Consider the following 18,122-nt stretch of genomic DNA (forward strand, 5'->3'; position numbering starts at 1 on the left):
GCGTTATTTTAAGAAAGCAGAACCACCGTCATTTGCACACTTCTTATAGATCACACACCTTAACCCTGACTTTTGAGCTCTGTTTTTTCAAAAGAAGTGAGGTTCAAGATGAAGAACCATTTGCTTTTCTGGGGAGTCTTCGCCATTTTTGTTAAGGCTGTTCTTGTGACAGGTATGTGGTATTTTGAAAATGAACCCAGATAAAAGGAAAATGATAACACAGATCTGTTCTTAAGATTTAACATTATGTTTGTGCTTTGGTTGGCCAGCTAGCTGGCTATTTTTTTCTAACATGCCCTGATCTTTATATGACAATGATTATTATGTAGTCAAGACTTGCTGTGATTCTTTTTATTCTTTTTCTCTTATTTGTTTGCCTACAGTAACCTACAGAATAAGAAAAAATATATTTCTGGATAACTATGATAGCTATACTTATGAATATCCATACTGAATCTTGAATTCACATTCTGGAGAAATGAAGTAAAAATTATTCTAAGTACAATATAGATTGAATTGGGATTTTATTTCTCGAGAGAGATAGGTATTAGTTATAATAACTTCCTTGGATGTTAGCCTACAGGTTTATTGTCACCTTTTAACAATGTTTAATATTATACAGGTTGCCTATAAGTTGATGGCTGGACTTTGGTTATTTTGTTTATTAATCTTTCAGACTATAATAGAAAATAGAATACAATTTCAGTATAAAATACATTTAATTATTTTCATCTAGAAGGGCAAATGAATTAGAAATGATATAATTTCACTTGATTATTTTTAACACTAAGCTTATTATTATTATATCAAGATAGAGTATGATGTAATTAAGAATATTTATTTTACATGTGTTTTTATACTAATTTAGCACTAAGAATAGCAAATTTCTAATAATATTTAAAATATAAGGACACTATATGGTTTTTACATATAAAAATATATATGGTTATGAAGTTTATATACCCATAAACATATATGTTAAAAAATATAAATGAAAGAGCTACCATTTATTGAATACATACTATGTTCTAGGCATTATGTTAATTGATTTACATATACAACTCCATTAATTCTCACCATAACCATTTGAAGGTGGGTACTATCATTTCCGACATATAGTTGAGCCCATTGAGATTTTAAGAGGTGAGATAACTTACCTAAGGCCACACAGCAAGCATGGTCAGTAGATGATGACAGATCAGTAGATCAATAGAACCCAGGCCCTCTGATCTTGTAATCCACATTCCTACTACTATCCTATCTGCCTGTGTAAGAAAATCACCTTTTCATAAACTCATTATGTTCATATCTAACATGTGTTGTTAAGTCTATTTTCTTATTTGTTGAACAGAATTAAATTTGGCAAATATTTACTGAGCACCTATTATGTCTCAGGTGCTCTTGGAATAAAGTAAGGCACAGATCTGTACAGGTTTATTAGGAAAAATACTGCCTGTTAGAATGTTAGAATCTTATAAGTCTTGGTAAATTGAAAGTATTTGTATATTTTCTGGTATATATTATTAGGCTGCCTAATATTTTCATGTAACAGTGAAAATACATTTTTCCTAGGTTTCTGGTAAGAAAATTAATTATATGCCATAAATAAAATGTAGATATATTCTGTTTAAGACTTAATAATCAAATCACATACTTGATTCAGTCTATATTTTTGATCAGTCATCATGCTCATTTGTATTTTATTTAAGAATCATGAATCAGGAGTAGGGAAGAGGACACTGTCTGAGTCATCTCACTCTTTTCAAAATGCTAAGAAGCATTATATCATTATCTTGAGTTGACTTCATAATGTTTCTTCTTTAATACTGTGCAGACTTCTATCAGAAGATTTATTAAGAAGTTAAGAATAATAGCACAATAATACCTTATAAAGTATTTCTAACAGTTGTAGGTACAATAACAATGGTCTTAAAATGTTTTTGTAATGACTGTTATCACTAAGACTGAAATTAGGTCTTACAATTATGTCCTCTGCTCTGGGATCATCACTGGAATAATTGACTTCCAGTTACAGTAATATCTATCCTGATCATTTAGCTTTTATAACTTGAATTTATGTGCCAAAAATGTTTATTTTTTAGTTGAGGCCTGATGGGAGGAAATATTAAAGGTCACTTAGCTAAAATTATAATAACAGAAAAGATGTTTTACATCATTATTATGATTTAATTAGCACCATTAAAGCTGTTATTTACTCAACTGATCTAAGCCCAGATATTAAGAAATTTCTCTTGTTTATTCTTTGCAACACTTACCAGAGCTCTTTGCCTAATATTCAGCTTAGATGATAAATGTTGAAACTTAGGGTTAAGGCTTTAATGGTCACCTTGTACTCATTCATTTATTAATTTTTTCTGTACACAGGTATGTTATATTAAAGAGAGGTTGCAACTAATAATATTTTCTGAATTATTTTTGCAAATTTATAACACTTCGTCTATAAATTTGTGTATATCTTTAAAAATAATCCTTACAAGAAATGTTAATAAATATAGCACTTATTATTTTATTTGATTGAATCATTATACCATGATAACCTGATTGTTATTATGAAAAAGAAGACTATAAATAAATTTATGAAAATTGTAGTAGAGAATATTTAAAAGCCTTACAAGATAAGATTATCTTGGGGAAAACATACTTGTTCCTAGTGTTAATGCAATCTAAGCAAAAAAGATAAAGTATGTAAATGTACTTCAGGAAAGAAACTTCAAACTGGGTTTATAAAGACTAATGTTATTTTTGGTTCACTTTTGAATGATCTGCTTTGATCTGAGAGAAATCCAGTCTAGATTTTTGTTTTTTTCTCTCATTTTTGCATTTGGCACTGATTTTTACAAGGCCACCTTATTCAGAGAGCTGTGTTTCTATTAAAAGCAGTAGGTGAAAACTTTCAGCTGAGTTTCCAATAGACTCGTCTGAGGAAAAAAGAGAAAGTTCCTTTTGGAGTACATCTGGATTTCCTTAACTATGCTGTGAGATTGCACTTAGCTATTTTACATTAGGAAAGAGAACAAATGGAGATAACTGAAACTGATCAACCATAAAACTTTTCTGCAGGAAAAATAAACGAACCCAATAGAAGTAAATAAATAGACTTTTGTTGCCCTTTCTTAATATGTTTGATCTTCCAAGCCCAAGATGAAGATGAAATGACTGTTCTTGTTGATAACAAATGTAAGTGCGCCCGGATCACGTCCAGAATCATCCCTTCTCCCGAAGATCCTAGTCAAGATATAGTGGAGAGAAACATCAGAATTATGTATGTAGCATTTCATATTTTCTTTTTTTCCCCCCATGTTGTAAGCAGGGATACTTTATGATAGTAACTATTGTTTGAATGGAATACCTATATCTTTACTCCTCTTTTTGATGTGTAACACCTTCATGAAGTTGTATCTAGTTAATGGGCTTGAGCCAATCTGTAGAAATTGGGAGCAAGAACCAAGGTTTCCAGGTGATGTAAAACCAGTCAGCTAGATCAAATTATAACTGAACGTTCCAATCTAGTCATCAACATGCCTTATTTATATGGAGTTATTTTGGTTCGAATCAGAGCTTTCAGTTGCTCTTTGATTAGTTCAGACTGAAGCTTGAGATGACACTAAAAGCCCTTATTTTGTACAAAACAGGGACTACAGAGTATTTTGTACTATTCTCAACTATCTATATAAAGATGAAGTAGACTGATCAAATTGACTACTTTGATTCAGTCTTCACTTGTAGACTGGATTTCAGTCCGTAGTTGCAAGCTATGAGAGACTTAATTGCAAAAATGCAAGTAATATTTAAGAAATGAGACTCCTATTGGATCCAGTAAGTAGTAAGTCTTCCTTGTGAACCTTGAATAGTTTCTCCCCAGTCAAGTACCTCTTATTGAAATAGAATATAGCATTCAGTGTCATTCATCGATGGGAGAAGAATTTGTTTCAAATTCTGGCTGGGTCACTGAATAGCTGTGTGCTCTTATATGCAAGTTACTTATCCAATCTAAACTTCAACTTTTTCATCTTTAATGGGGGGAGTTAGTATGTATCTAACAGAGTTATTATAAAGATAAATTGAGATCTATTCCTTTTAGAGACTATATAATTTCTAGCACATTTTCAAAAATTATTTGCTCTTATTTATTCACCTAACCTATGTGCCAGTTATCATGATGTCACTATCCTTCTTGAAAGCTTTTTGGTAGTGTCCCCTACGTGGTGACCCAGATGCATTACACATACATTGGCCTAACCTGCAACACTCAGTAAAACTTTCAAGGCTCAAGGTCTTCCACTGACACTTTTAAAAAATCATCTTTTGTTTGAAAATCCAGCCCCTTCATAGCACCTTCCTGTCCTCACATGCACAGTGTTTTCTTCCCCTTCTTTTTTTGTGTATGCTAGTTCCTTTGCTTAAGGAACTCTTTCTCCCATCCCTCTTAGCCTGGTTAACTCCTCCTCAAGGCCTGCATGTCTTAGCTTAGATATCACTTCCTCTGCAAGTTTTCTTTAACCACACAGACTCCATTCCACAGAGGCCTCTGTTAGGCACAGAGCAATTTGGCAAGCATGTAACTTGGAAGAACGGCATCCATGACATTGATATTTAGTCTGATATCTATCGGTGCTTCCCTGATCTCACTTCTGTAAGTTTTGTACCATTACTGTGTCATTATGGCATTATTTCCAACTCCATCACTTACTAATGCTGTGACTTTGGGAAAATTACCTAACTAATATGAGCCTGTTTCCTAAACTGTGGAACAGGGATGATTATATGTTTATGTATATATATATGTATACTTTATAGGGTTGTGAGGATTAAATACAATAATGTAGAAAAGCATCTAGAACAGTGTGGGGCCCAGAGTAGATATTCATACATGTTTATTCCCTTACCTTTCTCATTATCTAAAGCCATTTTCTGATATTATGGGAGCCTTTACAATCTTATGAAGAATGGGTCCATTCATTCATTCATTCATTTGACAAGCATTTATTGAATGCAACTAAATGCCACTGAGAATTGGAGCAAGGGATACAACGATTTATATAAAACACAGTCCATGCCATCAAAGAATTTACAGTTTAGTAGGGAACTTTAAACAAAAAGGCAATTATAATACAGTGTTATAAATGCTACAACAGGGATAAATATAGCATACTGTAGTAGAGCTAATGAGGGGCATCCAGTCCTATCCTGGGGGTTGGGACAGTAGGAAGCAGGAAAGGATGTGGAAGTGGATGATGGCTGTTGGCTGGCTGGCTGGGAGCTAACTGGTAAATGTGTGTGAGGAATGACATGGTTAATAGGTGTGGCAGATCATTCCAGGAAAAGGAAACAGGGTTACTGTGAGGATTATATGAAATCATTAGGTAGCATGTTTAGTATAGTACCAGGCACACTATAAATACTTAGTAAATGCTAGAAATGTTATTGCTAAAGACTTAGAGAAGAGAAAAGCATGGTAAATGTGTGGAACTGCAAGCAATTGTTTATAGCTGGATTTTAGTCATCAGAATGGCCTGGTGAGAGGTGAGGCTGGAGAGTTAGATGCATATCATGAAATGCCTTCTGTGCCATCTTAAGGATATCCTCTTATCTGTGGGGAGACACTAGGTTTAAGGAGAGAAGGAAATTAGGCTTGTATGTTAGGCCGTTTAGGCAATAATGTGGCTAAGGTACTGGAGGGGTCAAGACTGAAGGAGGATATTGCTAAATGTAGGCGAGAAATGGTGGTGTTCTTGAAGCAAGTGGTAGATTTCATAGATGCAGATACTTAGAATTATTTAGCTGTGAGATGGATTAGACATAGGTCATTATGGAGAAGAAGGACTCAGGGATGGTTTCCAAGTTTTTGGCCTGTGTATCTATGTGGATAATATTGCTAAATACTGAGTTAGGAAATACAAGTTTTTCTTTATTTATATCTTTTGTTAGGGAGGGATGCATATGAAGGAAAATAATGACATAGATGAAAAAACATGAAAGTTAATGAAATTACCTGAACTAGTTGACAAGTGTTATCTAATTTTTCATGGAACATCACTAAATCAAGAGATTGGGATTGCAGTTACACCTTTACTGTAGTAGCTGTGTGAACTTGCTAGGTCACTAATGTCCCTGATTTATAATTTCTGCATCTCAAAAATGTGGATAATAATCTGTCCATTCATTCCACAAGTGTTGAGCATTCCCACATGCCACATGTCTATTGATGCACTGGGAATACATAAATGATTTTGCCTCAAGGAACTTATGTACTCCAGGGAAGCAACTACATTGTAGACAAGCAGCTATGATATGGCATTTGTTATGCTTACTAAAGATATAAGAACTTTAATGAGATTACAGAGGAAGGAGTTTATTGAGGGGTGGAGATGGGATCATCATTGAATAAAACTTGGGCTGATTTTTAATGTGAAAGCAGGAATTTACCAAGTAAGCAAAGATCAATGACAGAGGAGTTGCAGTGAGGTTTATTTTGAATGGGAAATGCTTAAAATACTGCAAATTACCATGAGTTTACTGTTGAGCAATCATCGAGTGCTAAAGGTATTAAATCTCCTGATGAAATAGTAAATACTGCCCTACCAATATGCCAATTACTAAAAATAACAAAATCTGCTAGTTTCATTATTTTGATTTGTTTTTTTCCTTCTTTTAGTGTTCCTCTGAACAACAGGGAGAATATCTCGGATCCCACTTCACCACTGAGAACCAATTTTGTGTACCATTTGTCTGACCTGTAAGAGATTTTCCTTCATACTAACACAGATACAGAAGTTAATAACTTTTAATTAAACTTATTAGTAAGAATGCTTTTGAGACTATGTTGGAGTACAAGCATTCACCAATTTGAACTTTTGATTACATTAATTCCTATGTTAATTACTAGATATCATAAATCTATAAAACTTATCACAGATAAAAGTTGGCCATACATTTATTTTAAAGAAGAAATTATTGCCCTTAGGACAGGAAGGGCCAATTTTTCTTACAAGTTCAATGAGTGGATTTCAGGCATGTTGACATGCAGGTGCTTCTTTGGAAACTATAGAATCCAATATCAAACAATTTATTTTAAAAAATCCTTCCTTCCTTGTCATTATAAAAAACTTTTTTAATCCTAGCATACAGTTGGGAATAAACCTAACAGAATAGAAGTTGCTGTATGGTGTAGACAAAACAATCATATTATCATAGCATTAACTGTATTGCTTACTTTGAACTAATTATCAGAAATTGAAAAATCCCATAAACCCATTCTATATTGTAGCATCTGAGATCTGAAAGGAGTCACCCTTTATCAGCTGTCAGCTCAGAGCTGCAAGAACTAATTTTTGATAGAAATGTATAGTAACTCAGATTCTGAGACACTGTTTGATGGGGATTGTCTAATGCATATGTATTTTTTTTTCAGCTGTAAAAAATGTGATCCTATAGAAGTGGAGCTGGATAATCAAATAGTTATTGCCTCCCAGAGCAACATCTGTGATGAAGACAGTGAAACCTGCTACACTTATGACAGAAACAAGTGCTACACAAATAGGGTCCCACTTACCTATGGTGGTAAGACCAAAGTTGTGGAAACAGCTTTGACCCCAGATTCCTGCTATCCTGACTAATTTAGTCATTGCTGACTGCACAACTCCTTATCTAGAAAGACTCTCCTTTTTGACCCAGAAACGTAATATATTTACTACCAATTAATTTGGTTTTTTTGATAATGTAAAACTAACCCAGACCCCAAATAATTGAAATACTAACAATGTTATTTTTAATAAGTAATTACTTCTTAATTGTATGTTCACACTCTAAGAATTGAAGTTTCTCACTTATCATCCTTGCCTGAAGGGATATACATCCTTACAAATATAATTTCTAGCTCTTAAAAAACAGACAAAGGAAGAAAATAAAACTCAAAGAGTAAAAATCAGGAGACATGATTAAATTTTGCATTTTCTTTTTTGGCTTTGCCTGGAGAGCAAGAGCTTTTGCACATTCCATACTATTCTTTTTTAAAAAAGTATCACTGTGTAGAGAAAATTTATATGTAAACATCGGTCAATTATATTATTTCTTCATTAGAAAAGTAAAAATTGGAAAATGTGGAAATATTTATAAAAAATAATTTAAGATGGGATCTCTAATTTACAAAACCAATGACCTGGAAGTGACATAATTAGATGCATAATTAAAAAATGTATTTTGACATAACAGGTTTGGTAGCAGATGATACAGATATTTTTTTGATAATCAGGATAATGTATGAAATCCCCATTCGAAATCATCTATTTTGTAACAAATTTAATGAAATATGTATTCCAAAAAATGTATTCTCTAGCACACTTTGAGCAATTAAATAGATTCATAAGCATATATCTGTGTGAGATAATTTATTGGAAAAAAGTTTGCTTATGTTAACTTTGTTGTAAGTTAAAATATAATTTATTACTGATGAACAGTTTGTAAGCATGATGTAATTATGCATTAATCACTGAATTTGTACATATACATGTTTAAGGTAGCTTTGTCATTTAAATATAAGATTAAATAAAAAGACAAGGTCCCTTCCAACAAACAGTATTTTTCATGGCACATAACACTTTATGGCAGACAGCTAAGGCCAAATGACACACGTTTCTAAGGTACTGTGGAAAGTAATGACTGGGTTTCAAATAATGGGAAGCTGATTAGTAAAATCAGTTTTTTGAAGAGGCATTGTTCTGTGTTCTCCTTTTTAAAAAATGGTAATAGTGATTTTTATTAACTTTCGCTGTGTTCATACTGTTTCTGCAGTGTTTTTAAAGGGGTAAGTCTCTGGTGCTGCAGTAGGGATCATAGTTTTAATCTGCTGAAGATGTCATTCTTGGCTAATCTTCACTCCAGCATGTGATTTTTAACCAAGTGTTTGAATTTTATTTGATCAGTAAATATTTATTGACTATTCATCACATGCAAGGTAGATGTTTTGGAGATTAAACTGTACTAAGTGCCTTCAAGATGATCACCACCACTCTTCCTAGAACTCGCCTCTGGTGTCATCTTCTCCATGAGGCTCATCCTGACCATTTTCTTAAATTTGCAGCCCATTTACTTATTTTGGTTTGTTTTCTCCTGCATACTTTTCACACTATTTAGCAGAAGATATACTTTACTTATTTATCATGTTTATGGTTTGTCTCTCCCAACAAAGTGTAAACTCTGCAAAGGCAGGCATATTTTTATTTTGCTTGGTGATATATCCCAAACACCCAGCATAGTGTCTGGCACATTGAAGTGTTCAATAAATATTTGCTGAGCAGCAAAACATGAATTCTCTTATGTTCAGTTGAGGAGAAAAGACATATACATAAATAATCACAAATCATTCATTATAATCTTATAAAGGCAAAGAGATAGGGTCCAAAGTGTTATGAGAATTTATGGGAGACGTCCCCCCCCAGTTTGACATACAACACTGTGTAACTTTAACGTGTACAGCACCATGACTTGACATATATATCTACTAGGAAACAGTTGCTGCACTAAATTTAGATAACATCCATCACCTCAAATGGTGAAAAAAATTTTTTTTCCTTGTGATGGGGTTTTTGCATTTTCTTTTTTGGCTTTGCCTGGAGAGCAAGAGCTTTTGCACATTCCATACTATTCTTTTTTAAAAAAGTATCACTGTGTAGAGAAAATTTATATGTAAACATCGGTCTTGTGTAGGGGGATACTGTTTCTGAAGAGGTTCCTCTAGTCTCTCCCCATCTTTACCTTAGTTTTTCTGCACATACAATAGAAAAAGTTTTATTTACACCTTGAAGATTCTTGCAGGAAAGACCCCCAATTCTAGCACTATTGCCTCATTAAATGCCAGCTAGAAGAGCGCTGCAAGCTTATCATCCTGTAGCTCTCACTTCTTTCAGAAGTTCAGTTAAGCTCTAACACCATCATTTAATAACAACTTAGCACCAATCTAAGTGCTTTACTAAGCATTAACTCCCTGATATAAATCCAGAATAGATGGTGGTGTTACCAAGTTCAAGCTCATGCCACTCACCTCACTATATACCAATAAGTGAAGAGACAAGGTGTTGGGCAAGAAAAGTGACTTATTCAGAAAGCCAGCAGACTGAGAAGATGGTGGACTCATGTACAAAAGAACCATCTTAACTCAGGGTTGATTTCAAGCTTCTTTATTAGGGAAGGGGTGAGTGGGAGGGGATTGAGGTCGCAAGTTGACAACCTCAGACATCTGGAAGTCAGCAAGGGTCTGAGGAGGATTGTGGCCACCTTGTCCTTGGTTAGTTGACTCCAGTCAGTTGATATGAGTCTGGCCATGATGTTCCTATAAGTCCTTGACAATGCAGTTATCATTTTTGTTCAAAATTTTTTATCTCCTCTGGGGAGGAGAGTTTTGGGTAAAGGACGGGTTGCATCAGTCTTACATCATAATCAAAATCCCTTTTGATAATTAACAAGTATACATGCAGGGCTGCAGGGCTGACAGAAGCTTTTTGATCCAAAGACTAAGGCAGCAAAGGAGACAGACACAATATTAAGGCAGAGATGCCATTTTTTTCACTCAGTTAGAGTGGCTCTTAAACTAGTTACTGAAGAAAGATTAAAACCTTCCTGTTGTTTCATTTGTAATTTGCTTGATTAGGGGGAGGTTTAGCAGGGAAACACTACAGAATCAAAGTAGACAAAGTGGCTGTAAAAGAAGTCTCTTGTTTTTTTTCTGGGACTCTGTTTGACCTAGGACTCTGGTATCCATCACTGTGTTTGTGTGAAGTCCATGAGCTGCTCCCAGCCAATGATGATGGAGTGTGCAAGGATACAAAGACAGGCCAATAAGAAAGAAACAAATCCTACCATTTGCAACAACATGGATGGAGCTGGAGGATATTATGCTCAGTGAAATAAGCCAGGCAGAGACAGAGAAGTACCAAATGGTTTCCCTCATTTGTGGAGTATAACAACTAAGCAAAACTGAAGGAACAAAACAGCAGCAGACTCACAGACTCCAAGAAGGGACTAGCTGTTACCAAAGGGGAGGCTGGCTGGGGAGGGAGGCAGAAGGGAATTGAGGGGTATTATGATTGGCACACATGGTATGGGGGGGATCAAGGAGAAGACAGTGTAGCACAGAGAAGGCAAATAGTGACTCTGTGGCATCTTACTACACTGATGGGAAGTGACCGGGGTGTGGGTGGGGACTTGATAATATGGGTGAATGTATTAACCACATTGTTTTTTCATGTGAAACCTTCATAAGAGTGTAAATCAATAATACCTTAATAAAAAAATGAATGGGAGAAAATAAAAACAAAAACAAAACGAAGGTCAGTTCCTAGGAGACACAGGACTCCTCTGACGGGTGACTGACTTGAATACTCCCCATCAGCTTTACTGGAAATTTCTTAGCTTGCACCACCATTAGTATTACCCACCCAACCTTTCTTCCTACCCCCTTTCCTCCACGTGGGTCAGACCTGCATCAGGGTCTGATGTCGTTTCCAGCCTTCTTGGGCTCCCACCCCATTTCTCTTATAGGGGTTTTTCCCCAAAAATTTCTTGCAGTTTTAACCTCAGCTTGGATTCTGCTTCTGCAGTATTAAAGTAGTGGCTTATGAGGTATCTGACTTGATGATGATAATGATGTTATTGATCATTCTTCACGTGCCAAGTGACTCACCTGTGTCATCTCATTTAATCATCACAATGACTTTGTAGGTATATCTTTTGCATTGTAAATGAGAAAACCCACTTACTGGGTAATTAATTTGACTGGTTCACTAATCTAGTAAATGGCTGAATCACTGCTATAGCCTTAAAAATTAATAGAGCCTCTTTGACAATCACTTATGCCCACTATAACACTTCATAACAGTTCATGTGGCATTTTAAGGTTAATGTGACCAATTCACTGACTTGTCACAAGTCAATTTTTTTTGTACTTTTTGTCCTCCCCTTTTTTTTTCAATCTTTTTATTTTGGTACCACTAATGTACAATTACATGAGCAACATTATGGTTACTAGTCCCCACCACATACCCCATTACAGTCACTGTCCATCAGCCTAGTAAGGTGCTATAGAATCACTACTTGTCTTCTCAGTGTTACACTGTCTTCCCTGTGCCCCCACCTACGTTATGTGTGCTAATCATAATGCCCCTCACTCCCCTTCTCCTTCCCTTCCCATCCACCCTCCCCAGTCCGTTTCCCTTTGGTAACTGTTAGTCCATTCTTGGGTTCTGTGAGTCTGCTGCTGTTTTGTCCCTTCAGTTTTTTCTTTGTTCTTATGCTCCACAGATGAGTGAAATCATTGGTACTTGTCTTTCTCTGCCCGGCTTATTTCACTGAGCATAATACCCTCTAGCTCCATCCATGTTGCTGCAAATGATAGGATTTGTTTTCTTCTTATGTCTGAATAATATTCCACTGTGTATATGTTCATCTTCTTTACCCATTCATTTACTGATGGACACTTAGATTGCTTCCATTTCTTGACTATTGTAAATAGTGCTGCGATAAACATAGGGGTGCATATGTCTTTTTGAAACTGGGATCCTACATTCTTAGGATAAATTCCTGGGAGTGGAATTCTTGGGTCAAATGGTATTTCCATTTTGAGTTTTTTGAGGAACCCATACTGCTTTCTACAATGGTTGAACTAGTTTACATTCCCACCAACAGTGTAGGAGGGTTCCCCTTTCTCCACATCCTCCCCAGCATTTGTTTTCCCTAGTCTTTTTTCTATGTTGGCCATCCTAACTGGTGTGAGGTGATATCTCATTGTGGTTTTGATTTGCATTTCTCTGATAATTAGTGATGTGGAGCATCTTTTCATGTGCCTGTTGGCCATCTGAATTTCTTCTTTGCAGAAGTATCTGTTCAAATTGTCTGCCCGTTTTTTAATAGGGTTATTTGCTTTTAGGGTGTTGAGGCATGTGAGTTCTTTATATATTTTGGATGTTAACCCCTTGTCAGATATGTCATTTACAAATCTGTTCTCCTATACTGTAGGATGCATTTTTGTTCTGCTGATGGTCTCCTTTGCTGTACAGAAGCTTTTTAGCATGATGTAGTCCCCTTTGTTCATTTTTTATTTTGCTCTCCTTGCCCAAGGAGATGCCTTCAGGAAAAAGTTGCTCATGTTTATATCCAAGAGATTTTTGCCTGTGTTATATTCTAAGAGTTTTATGGTTTCATGACTTACATTCAGGTCTTTGATCCATTTGAGTTTACTTTTGTGTATGGGGTTAACAATAATCTAGTTTCATTCTCTTGTATGTAGCTGTCCAGTTTTGCCAACACCAGCTGTTGAAAAGGCTGTCATTTCCCCATTGTATATCCATGGCTCCTTTATCATATATTAATTGACCATATATGGTTGGGTTTATATCTGGGCTCTCTAGTCTGTTCCATTGGTCTATAGGTGTGTTCTTCTGCCAGTACCAAATTGTCTTGATTACGGTGGCTTTGTAGTAGAGCTTGAAGTTGAGGAGCCAGATCCCCCTACTTTATTCTTCCTTCTTGGAATTGCTTTGGCTATTCAGGGTCTTTGGTGGTTCCGTATGAATTTTAGAACTATTTGCTCTAGTTCATTGAAGAATGCTTTTGGTATTTTGATAGGAATTGCATTGAATCTGTAGATTGCTTTTGGCAGGATGGCCATTTTGACATTATTAATTCTTCCTACCCATGAGCATGGGATGTGTTTCCATGTATTGGTATCTTCTTTAATTTCTCTCATGAGTGTCTTGTATTTTTCAGGGTATAGGTCTTTTACTTCCTTGGTTAGGTTTATTCCTAGGTATTTTATTCTTTTTGATGCAGTTGTGAATGAAATTGTTTTCCTGATTTCTCTGTTAGGTCATCATTAGTGTATAGGAATACAACAGATATCTGCATATTAATTTGTATATTAATTTTGTATCCTGCAACTTTGCTGAATTCAGATATTAGATCTAGTAGTTTTGGAGTGGATTTTTATGTACAATAACATGTCATCTGCAAACAGGGACAGTTTAAGTTCTTCCTTGCCAATCTGAATGTCTTTATTTCTTTGTGTTGTCTGAGTTCTGTGGCTAGGACCTCCAGAACTATATGGGGACCTCCAGAATTAAAGTGGGGAGAGTGGGAATCTTTGTCTTGTTCCCAATCTTAAAGGAAAAGCTTTCAGCTTTTCACTGTTAAATATAATGTTGGCTGTGGGTTTGTCATATATGGCCTTTATTATGTTGAGGTACTTGCCCTCTATACCCATTTTGTTGAGAGTTTTTATCATGAATGGATGTTGAATTTTGTTGAATGCTTTTTCAGCATCAATGGAGATGATAATGTGGTTTTTGTCCTTCTTTTTATTGATGAGGTGGATGATGTTGATGGAATTTTGAATGTTGTACCACCCTTCCATCCCTGAAATAGATCTTACTTGATCATAATGGATGATCTTCTTGATGTATTTTTGAATTCAGTTTGCTAATATTTTGTTGAGTATTTTTGCATCTATGTTCATCAGGGATATTGGTCTGTAATTTTCTTTTTTTGTGGTGTCTGCCTGGCTTTGGTATTAGGGTGATGCTGCCTTGTAGAATGAGTTTGGGAGTATTCCCTGCTCTTCTACTTTTTGGAAAACTTTAATAGGATGGGTATATTAGGTCTTCACTAAATGTTTGATGAAATTCATCAGTGAAACCATCTGGTTCAGGAGTTTTGTTCTTAGGTAGTTTTTTTTATTACCATTTCAATTTCCTTGCTGATAATTGGTCTATTCAGATTTTCTGTTTCTTCCTGGATCAGCCTTGGAAAGTTGTATTTGTCTAGAAAGTTGTCTATTTCTTCTAGGTTTTCCAGTTTATTAGCATACAATTTTTCATAGTATTCTCTTATAATTCTTTGTATTTTGGTGGTGTCGGTAGTGATTTTTCCTTTCTCATTTCTGATTCTGTTTATGTGGGTAGACTATCTTTTTTCCTTGATAAGTTTGGCTAGGGGTTTATCTATTTTGTTTATTTTCTCAGAGAACCAGCTCCTGCTTTCATTGATTCTCTTTATTGTTTTATTCTTCTCAATTTTATTTATTTCTGCTCTAATCTTTAGTATGTCCCTCCTTCTACTGACTTTGTGCCTCATTTGTTCTTTTTTTTCTAGTTTTGTTAATTGTGAGTTTAGACTCTTCATGTGGGATTGTTCTTCTTTCCTAAGGTAGGCCTGTATTGCAATATAGTTCCTTCTTAGCATGGCTTTCACTGCGTCCCACAGATTTTGCAGTGTTGAATTATTGTTGTCATTTGTCTCTGTATATTGCTTGATCTCTGTTATTTGGTCATTGATCCATTGATTATTTATGAGCATGTTATTAAGCCTCTGTGTGTTTGTGGACTTTTTTGTTTTCTTTTTGTAATTTATTTCTAGTTTCATACCTTTGTGGTCTGAGAACCTGGTTGGTACAATTTCAATCTTTTTTAATTTACTGAGGCTCTTTTTTGTGACCTAGTATATCATCTATTCTTGAAAATGTTCCATGTACACTTGAGAAGAATATGTATTCTGTTGCTTCTGGATGGAGTGTCTGTAGATGTCCGTTAAGTCCATCTGTTCTAACACATTGTTCTGTGCCTCTGTCTCATTACTTATTTTCTGTCTGGTTGATCTGTCCTTTGGAGTGAGTGGATTGTTGAAGTCTCCTAAAATGAATGCATTGCAATTTATTTTTCCCTTTAATTCTGTTAGTATTTGTTTCATCTATGTAGGTGATCCTGTGTTGTGTGCATAGATATTTATAATAGTTATATCCTCCTGCTGGACTGATCCCTTTACCATTATGTAATATTCTTCTTTGTCTCCTGTTACTTTCTTTGTTTTGAAGTCTGTTTTGTCTTATACAAGTACTGCAACTCTTGCTTTTTTCTCCCTATTAGTTGCATGAAGTATCTTTTTCCATCTCTTTACTTTCAGTTTGTATATGCTTTTGGGTTTGAAGTGAGTCTCTTATAGGCAGTATACAGACTGGTCTTGTTTTTTTATCCATTCAGTGACTCTATTTCCTTTGATTGATGCATTCAGACTATTTACATTTGGGGTGATTATCGATAGGTATGTACTTATTGCCATTGAAGGCTTTAGATTCATGGTTACCAAGGGTCCAAGGGTAATTCCCTTACTATCTAACAGTTTAATTTAACTCACTTATTATGCTATTATAAACACAACCTGAAGGTTCTTTTTTTCCCCTCCTTTTTCTTCCTCCTCCATTCTTTATATATTATATATCATATTCTGTCCTCTTTGTCTATCCCTTGATTTTCTTGTGGGTAGGTGATTTGATTTTGCATCTGTTTAGTAATTAATTGTCCTACTTTCTTTGCTGTGGTTTTATTTCCCCCAGTGACAGCTATTTAGCCTTAGAAACACTTCCATCTATAGCAGTCCCTCCAAAATGCACTGTAGAGGTAGTTTATGGAAGGTAAATTCTCTCAGCTTTTGTTTTCTGAAAATTGTTTAATCCCTCCTTCAAATTTAAATGATAATCCTTCCAGGTAGAGTATTCTTGGTTTAAGGCCCTTCTGCTTCATTGCACTAAATATATCATGCCACTCTCTTCTGGCCTGTAAGGTTTCTGTTGAGAAGTCTGATGATAGCCTGATGGGTTTTCCTTTGTATGTGATCTTTTATCTCTCTCTAGGTGCTTTTAGAAGTCTGTCCTTATCCTTGATCTTTGCATTTTAATTATTATATGTCCTGATGTTGTCTCCCTTTGGTTCCTTGTGTTGGGAGATCTGTGCACCTCCACGGCCTGAGAAACTATCTCCTTCCCAATATTGGGAAAGTTTTCAGCAATTACTTTCTCAAAGACACTTCCCATCCCTTTTTCTCTCTCTTCTTCTTCTGGTACCCCTACAATATGAATATTGTTCCATTTGGATTGGAGTGGAAGTCACACACTTCTCTCAATATTCTTTCATTCTTATAGATCCTTTTTTTCTCTGTGCCTCAGCTTCTTTGTATTCCTCTTCTCTAATTTCTATTCCATTTACCATCTCTTCTACTATATCTAATCTTCTTTTAAATCCCTCCATTGTATGTTTCATTTCAGATATGGAATTTCTTAATGATTGAATCCCCTTCCTAAATTCATCCCTGAGGTCTTGAATATTTTTCTGCACCTCCATGAGCATGTTTATGATTTTTATTTTGAGCTCTCTTTCTGGAAGATTGGTGAGTTCTGTTTCATTTGGCCCTTTATCTGGTGTTTCTGAGATTTTTGTCTGAACCAGGTTTGTGTGTAGCACCCTGTAATGCCCAGAAGCTCTGTAATGCCCAGAAACTCTGGAGTTGCTCAGCCCCTGGAGTGTCTTGGAGTTGCAGGGGAATGGCACTGGTGCCTGTGGGGAGGAAAGAGCTGTTTCCTGCTTCCCAGCTGCAGTTCCTGTCTCCATTGTTAAAACCAGTGGGCCAACACACAGATGTAAGCCTCTGTCCTTTGCTTCTGTAGCTCCCACAGGTGTTGCCTCCCTCTGGCTGGCCTGACAGCAGGGCAGGGACTGCCAGTTTGTGAGCTGGTGCTGGCAGGTCAGGAGGAAGGTGCAGGAGGCTGTGTATAACAGTGGGGAGCCTCAGAGCTGGGTAGCCAGCCAGCGGGATGGAGCACCTTAAGCTCCTGAAAGTTCCCAACCTGCTGAGCAGAATGCACCCAGTGAAACTTGTCCGCCTATCCATTCTCCCACGTAGCAATCTCCATGCATACCCTGCCCCTTCAGCAGCCATCTTGCTGCTAGGAAGCCTCAAAGACCACCCACCTTTCCTTTGTCTCAGAGCAGCTGATGTGGATCCCTGTCCTCCACGAATGGCTGGAATGTCAGTCTCTCCAAGTATTCCACCTGTTTTAGCTTTCCAACCCCACTGATCTCCAGAGCACCATGCAATGTAGGTTTATGCTCCCAAAGCGGATCTCCAGGGCTGTGTGTTCAGCAGTCTTAGGCTTCCACCCCCTCCCTGCTCTGTTTCTCTTCCTCCAGCCAGTGAGCTGGGGTGGGGGAAGGGCTTGGGTCCTGCTGGATCAAGACTTTGGTAGGTTACACTGTTTCATGAGGTCCGCTCTGTTCTCCTGGTGT

The 18,122-nt window shown here is 36.2% G+C and overlaps 1 protein-coding gene across 1 annotated transcript; it reads left to right on the forward strand.

Annotated features, from left to right (window-relative positions):
- JCHAIN (joining chain of multimeric IgA and IgM) lies at positions 1-8,391 on the forward strand. The gene is made up of 4 exons (XM_017655651.2): positions 1-172; positions 3,157-3,283; positions 6,677-6,757; positions 7,433-8,391. The coding sequence occupies exons 1-4, from the start codon at positions 109-111 to the stop codon at positions 7,635-7,637; spliced, it is 477 nt and encodes a 158-aa protein (XP_017511140.1). The 5' UTR covers positions 1-108; the 3' UTR covers positions 7,638-8,391.
- Positions 8,392-18,122: the final 9,731 nt, after the last annotated feature.

This window comes from Manis javanica, chromosome 5 (assembly GCF_040802235.1).
Source record: "Manis javanica isolate MJ-LG chromosome 5, MJ_LKY, whole genome shotgun sequence".
Classification (NCBI taxonomy): Eukaryota; Metazoa; Chordata; class Mammalia; order Pholidota; family Manidae; genus Manis; species Manis javanica.